Genomic DNA, 13,561 nt, shown 5'->3' on the forward strand with positions numbered 1-13,561 from the left:
TCTCCAGCTAATCAATTTGTGCACCTTTGGCCAACACATCAATCAACCCTCGTTTTTGGGATGAAAATAGGTAACTCGTAAATGTCACGAAACGTCATCAAACACTGGCTGCTCGTCTTTAACCTCTCAACCTGCTAAGCCGTTTAACCTTACCGGTACATTTTGTACATTAAAATGTAAAAATGAAGAACTCTTTAGATCTTACTTCTAAAATGCAACAAAAATAAACCCAAGACGACAGACATTTTAAGAATTAAAGCCAGCTTTCAGACATTGGCTCCCTCTGTGATCTCTGAGCAGGCACCCCTACACTTAGTCCTCTTCCTTCTCTTCCGCAGGCTTACCAGGTGTGATCATTCTTCCTGACACATGTCTATCCAGCCAAGAGAGCGCCATGGCAACTTACCTTATCCGTGAGGGGCCAGCTGGTAGCCCAAACCTGAGAGAAAAGCTGGGGAGTCAGTGATCTGACTGTGCCTCAGCGAGGAGACTGTGCCTACCCCTGATGCTGCGTATGACACAGACGAGCCTTAGTCTCTGCTCAATCCTCAGAGGCTATATAAGGAATGTAAAACTACACCAAACTATTTCAGCCCAACACCCACATGAGTCACAGGGAGAAGGAGGGTGAGGAGGGTTGCTGGAGGAGGACCGGGAGAGGTAACGTCAACTGCCTTGAAATTTTGGCCAAGGGCCTCTACATAGACTTCTTCTCCGCCTTTCTTCTGAAACTACACTTGAAAACCGGCAGACAGCCACGAGTTAAATAAAACTAATGAGAGAGTGCATTCTTCTCCAAAGGAACAAGATGTATTACAAATAAACCGGCAATTACATTTCAACTTCTTAAAGCAACAGGGCCAGCGTGGGATGATTGAGAAGTGAAGCAGCCGTCTGCTCACAGATAACTTAACAATAATAATAAAAACAGATCATTTAACATGAGTCCTTGTAGTGTAAATAGAAAGCTGGAGGCTTAATACAAGTAAAACATGCAAGCAGCAATAATTTCGGGTAGAAAGGCACCGATCAGACTTTTCACGTGAATAAAAAAGAAAAACGTCTTGAAGACTGATAGAGATAGCAATTCTGATTTCAAAAGAATATAAACAAAATACAAGATTATCTCTATTAATGCATTACAGTACAATGAATTTACTGTGTTATAAAGTGTCCTTTTGGGGCACTTTATAACAGAAGTCAATGTAATTCATCTACAGACATAGAGCAGTCCAATCCAATTTATTAAACTCAAAACAGTGCATAATGTCACTTTTACAAACCAAATCATAAATGAGAGCCGTTAATTTTGATGCAGATGGTTTCATAAAAGTTTGGATTTTGTTGTTTGGTTTTAGTTTGAATTTGTTATGCTGATCACTGATCAAGAAAAGAATGGCTCATGTAAATCTCTGGCCTATTCGTTTGGTGCATCTCTAATTTCAAGACTTCTAATTGTTTATTCACTTGTGCATGATTAAATTCTAGACTGCATCAGCATATGTTTTAGTTGCAAAAACTCGAGGTTGGCATTTCGAGACAATGTGTATCAGCAGCACAGATGGCTTCAACAGCAACATCCTGGTAACAGAGGTCACATTTCGCTTGTGAGGCCACCACATAGCAAAATGATCATTTGGTTGTTAATCACCGTTTAAAGCTTCAATGTTTATTAAATGCAACCTTGTGAAGGTAAAGCTGGGAAATGAATCATCCAGCTAATGTTGAATTACTGAAAATCATAACCTAATATTTGCAACATATTATCCTAAAACAAAATGTTACATTATGTGGGGAACTTGTTTTGTTTTGGGGGGGTGGGGGGGGGTTCTCCTATACAGGGAGTTTATATAGCTACGTTTCAAATGGTTTTAAGAGAAGTGCTAATTAAAGATCATGCTGTGCAGACTCAGAAGTTTACACTCACAAAAGTACAGGAAGTTGTACGTAAAAAAAAAATCCAAAAAGCTGCAAAACGTCTTGAAGAACAACCAGGCAAAGCCATAAAAGCTCATTAGACAGCACAACACACCCCGCACAGTTACTAACACTGCGACAAAAAGTTAGTTTAAAAGTTACGTCGTACACAAGACACCAAATACAGACCTTTGAATTAGCTTACCTCTTGTGGCTCCTTCTGTTCGCCGGACATAGCGAGTTATAAGAGTTGCGAGCGATAAAGAGCAAAGTCAGTCCTAACTTTGTAGTTTTCCTCAGAGCGGAGGTCAAGAAGCCGCAGCGAGTCTCCCTCCTGTTGAGGCACAAATTTATTCCCTCAAAGTCTTTCCAGCAGGACCAGTCTGTGACGTCACATGTCACGTGGTTTGGGCTCGTTGGGCGCGCGCATGTCAGCTCGTTCACTGTTCAGAGGCTATCGCAGCTCTCCCATTGTAAAACCAGATATGTTTTGTGACAAAAAATTTTTTATCAACACATAAAGCTGGCTTTAATTATTGACCAAATGTGTGGAGGGAGAAAACCGGAAATACATTCAGAGGCCAGCTATATTACAAACACAAACTTCAGTCTATTTACGCATACTAATTAAAGCAAGATAGTTTTCAACATCTTTTAGAAACAAGTAAAATTTGACAAGCATCTGTTTCGAACTCCTTCATCACGTTGTCCCTGAATAAAATCCATTGCAGCCAGTTGCTTTAATAGATCCCTTCTAAAGATTAAATAGAGTGCATGTGTATGATTTAATAAAAATTTTATACAGAGGCCTCAGAGATTTGGCAGAAAGAAAGCATTAGTGAAAAATCAAAATATCATCTAAAAATTAAAACTGTATGGTATAACTGCGAACCAAATGGCTGAGTTAGGAGGGCATTAGTCAGAGAAATAGCCAAGAAGCTAGTGGGAACTGTGGAGGAGCTGTAGAGATCTGCTTTATAGCTCAGCCAGTTAAACTTTATGCAAATTGATCAACATGAGAGCAGCAACAGTATGTAAGCAATTCAGTGAGCAAGAAGAGATTTAAAGTCCAGAATACTTTTCACAGTTCCTATGTGGTTGTGTGATGTCAGTTATGTCAATTATTATGAACAACTCTCTTCGTGAGGTTGTTTTACAACAATATTGTTTTCAATTGGAAGCTTCGAAGAACCTGAGATAACATAAGTTACAAAATACTTTATTTCCCCTTTTGAACTAATGAAGTATTTTCTGAATTTGAATGCTCAGAGTCTGACTCACTGCTTGCACTGAGACCTCACCCTGCTGACCAGAGAGACCAGCAATATCCTTCCACTGTGAGCTTCTCTATCGATTCAGTAAAGCTATTTTGTGATATTTTCACCACCCTCTCTGGGTGCTTTTCTTGTGAGTCCACTGTGTTGTATATTTTCAGCTAGTGGTACATAATAAACTGTATTAAAGAGCACTCAGTGTCATTATGTGTAACCTCATTTACATATTAAGTACAACCTTGAGATTCTTATTTAAGTTACATTTATCTTTAGCTATATTTCAAAGGGAGTGCTGTATAATCTAACTTTGTTGCAGAGTTAAGGGAAGTGACTATTTAACAAGGTCTTAAACAGTAACACATTGTTATATATTTAACAAGTACGAGATCATGTGTGGTCTCCAATTTCCAGAGTGGTTAAGGTAACAATAATAATAATACAAAACACTTTTAGGTTTCTAGAATAAGTCCAGTCCTCTGAAGAAAGAAGCAAGCCAAGAGCATGATGCTGCCACCACTGTGTTTCACTGTGGAAGTAGTGTTCTTTGTGGTGAAGCTGAGTTCTGTTTAATACCAAATTTACCTAAGAGGGGGCAATATGGTGGCAGAGTGTTTCCATATTTTCTCCTATTATTGAAGCTAGTACCGTTCCTTGGTGTGTGTGTGTGTGTGTAAGTGTAAAGAAATACCAAACACGACAAGTTAAGTTTAATATTTGGTTATATATCTGATATCGAACCCTCGTCCTGCAGTTCCTAGTTCAGCCAGCAGATGCAGACAAAGGCTAACAAAACAGCGGTGGTACCCTCGGGGTGCTGCCCTTCTTCTATCATCACAGTGGACGAACAAGTGGAGAAATCATGAATCACCAGTGAGGGCCTTACATTGAAGCCTTTATTGTTGGTTGTAGATAGCTTAGTTGCTGTCTCCATTAGCTCCTGTAGCGTTTTTGAAACGGAAGCAAGGGCAACGAGTTAAAAATTTTTTTTAATACAACAGAACTGTTCTTTTATTTTTTGTGTGTGTGGCTTCAGCGTCAGCTAGCTAAACCAACTAGCCTCAGTTAAACTTGCACTTTTTTGTGTACTATGGCCGACAACGGGGCGCACCTGACCGAGGAAGATCCTGCGGCGGCTTTCCTGGCCCAACAGGAAAGTGAGATTGCGGGGATCGAGAATGACGGAGAAGGGTTCGGGGTGCTGGAAGGAGCGGACGACGTGCAGCCTTCTCAGACAGCAAACTATGGTAAGTTTGGAGTAGAACTAACGTCCGCTTGATGCTAGCAGGCTAATGAGCAGACTGGCTAATCTGCTTTATGGCAGCTGTTACGAAATGATGTAAGTTTAAGATAAAAGGCCACACCTACATAGGTGCGTAGTAACACAACTGGCTAATGTAGTAAGGAGGTGTAAATGATTTTAGATTACGAAGAAGATGCATCTCTTGATAAAACAACTGACAAAGCGTTAGCTTTTTAGCATAGTACATAGCCAGGAGTATGTTTGTTTAGCTCACCTGCTCCGCGCGGTTTATATTTGAATAAGCTTTATTCTGAGGGTTTTAGGGCGACCCACAAACACAACGAAGCATACATTCATAAAATTATCAATTGGTAAAAAAATTTTAATCAATACATAAATATAACACGCAGTTTTTTTAACCCGTGATAACATTACAAAAAAATGCAATGTTATCTAAACTCAATTGAAAGTAAAATCTAAAGATGATTGACGCACAAATGTTAGGAGGATCATTGTAATGTTTTATCCCACAAAGTTTTGTTGTTGGATATAAGCTGAAGTGAACTAAAACGCAATTATATAAGTAGCTAAGAGAGTTCCTTTAAAAATGGTCCTGCTTTTAAAAAGCCATTTTTGCATGTCTGAAAAAGCCTTTTTTGGATTATTGGCTGAGAGCTTGTAAATAAAATCGTCGTTTCTGACGCCATGTTTTCAATTTCAAATAAAACCTTTTAATCTTTCATTATGTTTGTGCATTTAAATGACAGCAATGTGAACGTGATGTTAAAAAAATAATTCAAATTTCATAATTTAACGCAGCAGCACTGAGTACTCCCACATTTTTCAGTCTGTAAATGCATAAAAACATGTTCTCTTCACTTTGTTTAGACTTCAGAAAAATCAGATAAAACCATTATGCATGAATGGGTTCAATCACAAAACGATCTCCTTTTTTTTTCCCAAGGCATGAAAACATAAGTCTCAGAATCAGACACGTCACAGATCTTGATTTTTTTAAATTTTTTTATTTAAAAAATTTAAATAAAAATTTTATTTAAATTTTTAAATAAAATTTAAAAATTTCGCTGGCAAACGAGAAAATCCTGTCTCGTTTGCCAGCGAAGCAACAGAGACGACAGCAGCGCCCAAACAGGTGTGGCAGCATTTCTAAGATCTTAACAGTTTCAAGACCAGTGACGGTTAAGAACATTCAGTCGGTGAAGTTACAGCAGAGGAGACGACGGGATTACTGGGAAAAACTCCTAGAAACTGTGTTTAACTTTAAATGTGTGTGTGTCTCTAATCGTTATGCTTGACGACTTTGAAGAGGAGCCTGCGACGGTGAACGGAGACTTTTTCCAGGTGAGGTTCTTCCTGTTCGTGAGCGTGTGGTTCACCTGAATCCTATCTAAATAGCAACATTGGAAGCGGTAATGGATTTATGATTGTTTGTTATTTGATCGAAAGGAGTCTAATGGCCCAACAGACAGCTATGCAGCCATTGCCCAGGTGGACATTCAGAGGCAAGAACCAGAAAGTTTGCGCAAGTGGAAGGAGGAGCAGAAGGCTCGCCTCGAAGCATTAGGTAGCAAAAGATGATTACTTTTGGTTCTCAGTAGTATGACAGTTTTGAACTCGTGCATAAAACATGACGCTTTTCTTCTTTTTTTTGGGTTGTTTCACCCTGTATTAAGACTCGGCTTCCAAGGCAGCGGAGGCAGAGTGGAGAGAGAAGGCCAAGAAGGAGCTGGAGGACTGGCATGTCCACCAAAACGAGCAGATGGAGAAGAATAAGGCCAACAACAGGTGAGAAAGGGCAACACTTCACCCGTTTGCACATAGAGATGTTCTTGTAGACAAGCGTATGCCGATCACTACAGTAAATATGGTTTATTCAGATTTAATAGTCCATTTTTGAGGCAAGATTATTAAAAAAAAAAACAGTTGAATGTTAAATATTTTATTAATAGCTCTATTTTACTTCTTTTTTTTTTAAGAACTGTTTTGCTACTGCCAAAAAAAACTCTTGGTTTCTATGTTTTCACATGTGTTGTAGCCTTTCCTTTTCTCGTTCAGGCTAACTAGATCTTTTCTCACCACTTTCCAACAGACTCTGTCCAAGTCTGGCACGGTATCACTCTGCATCTGTTAGCTGTAGTGTTTTTTTGTTTTTTTTTGTTTGTTTTTTTTTTCCCAGAGCCCTGAGAAATAATCCTCTGATGAGATATTAATCCGGAACTGTCCCGTTAAAGTAAAAAAAAAAAAAAATGCCTGGAACCAAAAAAAAATTCCAGGAAGTTAATTTTTTTCAGATTCCAAGGAGCAGAGAGCCCATTTTTCATCCAAAATACCACCCCAAGGGTGTTTGAATCTTCTCAGCTTGTTGACTCCTGGCAGATTTGTTTTGGACCTTTTAAAACTCTCCTCCATCCTTTTCCCCCCACTCATCAAAACTTTCTCTCAGCGCTTATAAATCGCAGCCTAACATTGCTCTGCTTGTTGTTTGTTTGTTTGTTTGTTTACTAAAACTGTTCTCCTCTCTCCTTCTTTTTCCTGCTTTCTGGGCCTTGCCTGTGCACTAGGATTGCTGACAAGGCTTTCTACAAACAGCCCAACTCTGATGTTATAGGCTTTGTGTACGTTTAGAGTTCTTGTGCTTTCTAATGTTGTACGCTCTGCCGCCCTTTTACCTGATGCATGCCTCCCTGCAASCTTTGGCTCGTAGTCAGATTTCAGTAGATGTTTTTATTTTATTTTTTGCGTTCAGATCTTTGCAGTGCATCTCAAAACAAAAAGGGAAAAGTAAAGTGCACGATGAGTAGCACTAAGTGAGTAGCACAAAGTATTCACACTCCTTACACTTCTTCACATTTTGTCACATTGCAACCTTAAACGTGTTTAGTTGTTTTTAAGTGTGGCTTGCCTTTGTATTCAGTCAGAACTATATTTTGCTTCAAAACGTTACATCTAAAGCACATTTAAAACAGAACTGACCAGAGGAGTGTACAATCATAAAAAAGAATATTAAAGGAAAAACAAGTTACGAGACAAATACAAATAAAAGAACATATTTTAAAAATACATAAAATTTGATATGTGAAGTAAGACGAGGAAATGAACAAAATCCCGGAAGAAACAACTTAGTTGCCTGTCAACAGATTGTGAATCTCTGCTGCTCCTCCAGAGCAGATTGGAAGTATTGTTTGTTTCCCTGATTAAAGCTTTTCTTGGACAGCCAAGTTTTTGTGAGTTTAACAGCGCCGTTTGTTTGTCCAAAGCTTGGGAGATTATCGTTATCTCTAGCCAATTTTAAACGGCTTCATCTGTGACTCCACTGCTGTGTTTGTTGGTCTTCACGGTGGTGTTTGTCTACCCCAAAAGGAAATTAAATGTTGTATCTTGTCTTCAAAAGAGTTGTCGTGCATGGCGATGCTGCAGGCAGGAAGAACCTCAGGTAGCAGTCAGTCTTGCAACTAATCTGAAGAAACCTCTGACTGAACACTGTTGCTGTGTGAGAGTTGCATGTCATTACAGTTTGGTATTCAACAAAGTATTTCACAGTAACATGCCCTAGATGACACCATCAGTGTTTGCCACGCACTGCTAATCCATCTTGTTTTTTGCTGCTCCGACTGTAAATTTCTGTCTGTCCGTACGATTAGAGTGCCAGGCAGAGACGTTCAAGTTATCTCTTCCATCGATCAAAACGTCCTTCTTCTGCTCTCAAGTAATTATTTGAGCTTTCGAGGTGCTAATCGGCTGGTCCCAGTGGTTAAAGACGATGCTTTGTTGCCATGGTTACACAACATCCGTCCGAAAGTTAAAAAGTAAGGGCAGAAATTCTTCCTGCTACAAAGCATCCAAAAACGACTCGATCAAAACAAAAATTATGAACAGAAGTCTACAAAAAAGAACAAATCAGAACTTGCCTAACAAAATGCTGCCACCATGTAATTCTAGATTTATAATAAAACTCTATATTAAGATTGTTACACTGATATTTTTTTACTACCGTATTTTCCGCACTATAAGGTGTACCGGATTATAGGGCGCATAGAATAGACACTACTGTTGCCACCCGTCCCGTATTGAACCTATACGGGACAAGGGTCCCCGAGTACTTTATATAGTAGTCTGCCCCAGTCATTGTTTCACTCACGGTTTTGGTGTTGCAAAATTGTGCCCAACTGCTTTCTGGGTAACACAGACCAACCGACACGCCGCCGCCACCGCAGACTGTCTCTCCTCTACCCTAGTAACCCTAGTCGAAGCACTCCGGATGAATATCTAAGAATAAGAATAAAGGAGATTTAATCCAAACATGCCACACTATTCAGATATTTGCTGGCCAAACATTTCAATAATCTTTGCACCCTTCTCCTTTAAAATCCAAGTAAAGTTGCAATGTTATGAAATATGAAAAATTCAAGCGTTACGAATACTTCTGCAAGGCGCCGTATGTAAAGACGTCAGTGGTTGTAGCTTGCATCGTGTGACAAAGCTCAGTAGGTGAGCCGCTTTTCACCCTCTTCCCCACACACCATCTAATTTTCTCTCCCTCTGGCTGCGTCCCACAGAGCGTCCGAGGAGGCCTTCCTGGCGGAGACTGACGGCGACAGCCCTGGATCCGAGTGGGAACGAGTGGCGCGCCTGTGCGACTTCAATCCCAAAACCAGCAAGCAGGCGAAGGATGTCTCCCGAATGCGCTCCGTTCTCATCTCTCTAAAACAGACACCTTTAGTCCGCTAGCCGGAGCGCTTCGGAGAATGTTCTCGGCAACATCGCCTTTTCGGTTTTAGCGACACGTTGTATCCAAATGATTTTAGTTCCTTTTCCAAAAGAATTCCCTGACATGTTAAAAACCTTTTAAAACTTCCTGCCTTTCTTGATGCCTATATATTGATATACTTAACCTGAGGCTGCTGTGAGAAGACGGACTGCTCTGTTACACCTTTCTAGTGTCTGCTTTAATGTCACTATACTGAAGAAAATACTGTTACTGTAAGTAAATGGGTTTTTTCCCCCCCCCTCTTTAACTTATAATTTTTAGGCCAACTTTGTTTCTATCAATATTTTTGAATGCCTAGTTTTTATTCATTCTTTAAATTAACATTTTGGTCAGATGCTTACTAAATGCAAACTAGATTGTATCCATTTATGCCTCTCATCAATTTATAACCATGAATCACAAATGTTCACGTTTTATTTGGCATGAAATCACTAATTACTTTGGTTCTAGGTAGCAAACATGTTTTGTTTTATTTCACAGACATACGCTTGTGGCCTTTCTGATCTCGCTTAGAGTATTAAGCCAGATAGTTTTCTCACTGATGAGGCTTTTTTTTTTTTTTTACTTTGCAAAAAAAAAAAGAAAAAAAAGGTAAGACTCACAACCAAAGACATCTGCTACAGTCTGAATTTAGAAATTAAAATGTGCACTTTTTTTGTTTCACTTATCTTTCTCTCCATCTTTGTGTTACACCAGCACACAAAACGTTAAATACAGGTATTCATTTCAACAGTGATGTCTGCATTGTTCACATGTTGCCTATTTGGAAATGAACAAAACGCCGAATGTTTAAAGGGACGCGGAAAATTAAAAACGGGTGGAATCTGCAGATCACTTAATTTAACTTCAAATATTCTCCTGCTGAGCTTGTTGCCATTTCATAAACCTTGGAGATGATCACTTGAATAAAGTCATGTGTAGCCCAGAATCCCTTGCATATTGTCACACCTTTCTTTTGGGGATTTATTTAGAATGTAGGGCATAAAGATGAAGGTAAAATCTCCAACCGTACAGAAAGGTTTCAGATCCATTTGTGAATGTTAAAGTGCCTTTACATTCCTAATGTGCTGTGAAAAAGTACTTGCCCCAGCAATTCCCTGTTTTTGCTTCCCCCCCTCCCAATATCTGAATGTTTTAAGTAAAACTCAAACATTTACATCAGGGTTGCCAATATCCAGTTGTAGAGCTGCTTTCCTCTAACATACCCAAATCAAATGGCTGAAATCCTTCGTCAGCAATCAGTCAGGATTGGTAACGAGCTCCTTGTTTGATTTTGCAAAAGGGCGAATATTTTCTCACAGCACTTATAACTCTAGATGTGGTTTCAGATAAAAGTCCCAAGAAGACTTTGACGGCATCATTTTAAAGATCCTCCCAGAAAGACGCTTTTTCCACGCAGAATAATAAAAAACAACACAAATATGGCTAATGTTATCAACAGAAGAAACATTTAATGCAAAGTTGAAAAGTCTTAGCGCTATTAAACCAATTTCCCATTTGCTTACTTGAGCGGACACCACTTTGCTGTTCCGCACAGCCGATTTTTAACAAATGGGCAGTTCAATATTTTTCTTTAAAAAAAACAAACTATAAATAGGATGTGTAACTGAACAATGTTGGCTATATTACACATCATTCAGTTATTCAGAGGCCATTTCAACAATGGATCTGGTCTGAGTCCAGAGTGAATGGACACTTTCAAGAAGCGCGAGATTTCGTTTTCACTGCTTGGGTTTCAACGATGTGGCAAAGATGCCAACGATGATGGCGACTACGGTGAAGCCTTGAGCAAAAATACGACCCCTCATCAACAGCTGGGACTGTCTGGTTTTTCCTTGGTGGAAGGCGCGAAGACCATATATCAGCGCTCCGGCTGTTGCCGCACAACCTGAAGAACATAAAGGACGGGAGAAATTAAATATATAAATATAAATAAATAAAATATCTGTATTGACAATGCCAGAATCATGTTTCACTGCAGGGCTGGTGTGTTCAAGGATTGCTAGAAGGCTATCTTTTTCCACCACGATGTTGGTCCATCACATAGAATTCCAAAGAAATACACAAAGATTACACCTTCACAATATTAGAAAATCTTCCATAGGCAATAATATTGATTAATCCTGCAATCAGTTATGATAAATAACTATTTCCTGCTTTCTTGTTCTCATCTGTGCTTTCATGACTGTGGCCTTCAGTATTTTTAAGCAATGTTATTTGTGTTCAGTGTGACCATCTAGCCCACTAGCTAGTGGGAAAATGCAAGTTCATAACACTGGAAATACAGCAGCCAACAGATATGCATATACCACACAGAGATACTATATTGTATCTCTGTGTCTAAATACTACATGTAATACTGCATGTATCTCTAGCTACACATATTGTGTAGCTAGAGATACATGTTTGTACCTCCTCAAGACTTTAGTTCAAAGGACAAAATAAATTTTAAAACATTTTGTATGTTTGGGAAAATAAAATGGGAAAGGCAAAAAACTACATATAGACATAAAAATGGCTTAGCTAAACAAAATGTTTTAATAGTGCAACTTTGCTTCAGGAAGAATAAAAAGCAATCATAATTTTCGAATAAACATGTCACGGACACGTCAAATACATGTAAGGTCGAAGGTACAGTCAGGTCTTTTTACCTCTGATTAGTATTCCTTCCTAATCATCCAACCATTACCGTGTGTTAGCACAAAAAAGTTACGGGAGTAAAGTGTCCCTACTAACGGTATCATTACCAAAAAGTTGCACTGAAATATTAATTTATAGTTTTCTAAGTTTTGTGACTTACTGGGGTTTTCTTGTTTCAACTACCGCACTTTACACTTCAAGGTTGCACTGTCATATTAACGTATGTAATGGGAAATAATTACACCAGCCGATAATAGAGGACATAGCGTAGTACACTTGTCTAACATCCGTCTGCAGTGTCTTGTTTGTATAACTCACCTATCGGGACGAAAGGATTTTCCTTGGTTTTCCTCATGAACTTTTCCTTAAAGCTCTCATTTTTGGCCAGCGTTATTGGGGTGAAGCCTTCGATAACCGGGGCCTGAGACGGGTCAAACGGCACCTGCCCCGGTGCCTGCATTTTAGGCGCTTGATCGGGAACCGCTGGAGTTGCTGCCGCCGCCATGACAGTACTGGATCGCTGACTAAATAAAAGCACTTCCGGCTGCACTTTCCGACAGTTTCACAATAAAAGTCTGGTTGTTTATCAAGAAGGAAAACAAGGGAAGGTCATCGATAGTAACATCTCTTCCTTGCCCTTTCCAAGTACCAATCCCATACCGTGGCTTACAAATAAAGTTATTTTTAAGCGGACATTAATTTTTAAAGTATGGAGCCCGCCTGGTGATATCTGGGAAAAATGTCGTAGCGTTAAGTAGCTCCCACGTCACGAGTCATTGTCGTGGCCATGATTTTTTTTTTTTTTTTCTCGATGCTACCAGACCGGCTACGGATTAAAAATTATAATACTCACACTTTTTTTTCCCCTAAACTACCTACAAAAAACATGTAGAGACATGTTATGGCTAAATTTACACCAACACCCACCGCCAGATGGCAGTATCGTACAACTCCAATCCTGTTTACCACTGGTAGTCAATATACACCACAGACATGAATGTTTGGGGCCTGCCCATTAAAGGCATGGCAGGAACCTATTGTTCTACACCCAATAAGCGATCTCTTTATTATTTTTGGGGCCTGTCCATGAACAAAGACTTGGACTTCCTCGCCCAAATTATAATTTTCCTCCCTCGCCTCCCAACCTTCCCTTAAACACATCGTTTAGGCTTTCCGGCCCTCCTCATCATCCTTTTCCCCTTTTTCAACACCGATCCCATCAGACAAGCTGGCTGATCAAAGGATGCGTCGCCCCCCATCATAACGTAGAAATGAGATCAATTGACCAAAGCGTATTTAAAACTATGACATCTGTTGAGTGGGGGAATGTGAAGGAGGAAGAAACAATGAAAAATGAAGAAGTTAAAGGAGAAGCACAATCTAAATGTCTGCGGTGGAATTTTGAGAACAAGTCCTAAACGATGTCTCATCGTGCTTCGTTCTGCGAGTCATGCATAATTGCTTTTAGATCCGTTCCTATGGAAACTGTGATGCTCTTTCGGCCTGGCAGGGATGTTTCATCACCTTTGCCTCCTCAGGTTTTGGCTCACCATTATGGAGTTTGGATGCAGTGAGAGGCCCACAGGGGACCCAGTTGCTTGGGCTTCACAGGACAAACCACACAGATTAGGAGAAATGGGGACTGCAGGAGCTTCATTTTAAGAAAATGTTAAAAGTAAAGCTCTCACAGAAAAAGAGAAC

General features: G+C 39.6%; 3 protein-coding genes across 10 annotated transcripts in view; 1 reads left to right on the plus strand and 2 right to left on the minus strand.

Moving 5' to 3' along the window:
• The window catches only part of pdlim7 (PDZ and LIM domain 7), a 39,514-nt gene extending 37,232 nt beyond the window's left edge, over positions 1–2,282 (minus strand). Inside the window, exon 1 of one of the 3 annotated variants that reach the window (XM_017307191.1) lies at positions 2,107–2,282. Coding sequence is in view for 1 of the 3 variants with exons in the window: in XM_017307189.1 (XP_017162678.1) it covers positions 2,123–2,152 (30 nt within the window). In the remaining 2 variants the exon portion in view is untranslated. Of the gene's footprint in view, positions 1–406; positions 511–2,106 lie in introns of those variants that run through there. The other 2 variants (XM_017307189.1, XM_017307190.1) reach the window with 2 other exon arrangements.
• A 1,726-nt stretch (positions 2,283–4,008) lies between these two features.
• cltb (clathrin, light chain B) lies at positions 4,009–10,148 on the plus strand. Of its 6 annotated transcripts, none has more exons than XM_008419936.1 (7): positions 4,009–4,435; positions 5,759–5,793; positions 5,899–6,016; positions 6,126–6,237; positions 6,542–6,562; positions 7,014–7,067; positions 9,009–10,148. In XM_008419936.1, the coding sequence occupies exons 1-7, from the start codon at positions 4,279–4,281 to the stop codon at positions 9,178–9,180; spliced, it is 669 nt and encodes a 222-aa protein (XP_008418158.1). In that variant the 5' UTR covers positions 4,009–4,278; the 3' UTR covers positions 9,181–10,148. The 6 variants fall into 6 exon arrangements, with proteins under 6 accessions (XP_008418158.1, XP_008418157.1, XP_008418160.1 ...); XM_008419935.1 differs by having other exon boundaries at positions 4,009–4,434; positions 5,749–5,793; XM_008419938.1 differs by lacking the exon at positions 6,542–6,562.
• Positions 10,149–10,640: 492 nt separating this feature from the next.
• On the minus strand, positions 10,641–12,522 carry higd2a (HIG1 hypoxia inducible domain family, member 2A). Its single transcript, XM_008419941.2, has 2 exons — positions 12,179–12,522; positions 10,641–11,108 (listed from the first exon to the last, which is right to left on the minus strand). The coding sequence occupies exons 1-2, from the start codon at positions 12,363–12,365 to the stop codon at positions 10,942–10,944; spliced, it is 354 nt and encodes a 117-aa protein (XP_008418163.1). The 5' UTR covers positions 12,366–12,522; the 3' UTR covers positions 10,641–10,941.
• Between the last annotated feature and the right edge of the window lie 1,039 nt (positions 12,523–13,561).

This window comes from Poecilia reticulata, linkage group LG10, assembly GCF_000633615.1.
Source record: "Poecilia reticulata strain Guanapo linkage group LG10, Guppy_female_1.0+MT, whole genome shotgun sequence".
Taxonomy (NCBI): domain Eukaryota; kingdom Metazoa; phylum Chordata; class Actinopteri; order Cyprinodontiformes; family Poeciliidae; genus Poecilia; species Poecilia reticulata.

Bases quoted from the DNA above. Each gene is read 5' to 3' on its own strand.
- cltb (XM_008419935.1), top strand. From the start codon at position 4,279: ATGGCCGACAACGGGGCGCACCTGACCGAGGAAGATCCTGCGGCGGCT. The intron at 6,238-6,541 runs GTGAGAAAGGGC...ACTTTCCAACAG, and splicing joins AAGAATAAGGCCAACAACAG to ACTCTGTCCAAGTCTGGCAC. The intron at 7,068-9,008 runs GTACGTTTAGAG...TGCGTCCCACAG, and splicing joins TCTGATGTTATAGGCTTTGT to AGCGTCCGAGGAGGCCTTCC.
- higd2a (XM_008419941.2), bottom strand. From the start codon at position 12,365: ATGGCGGCGGCAGCAACTCCAGCGGTTCCCGATCAAGCGCCTAAAATG. The intron at 11,109-12,178 runs GTGAGTTATACA...TATGTTCTTCAG, and splicing joins AAATCCTTTCGTCCCGATAG to GTTGTGCGGCAACAGCCGGA.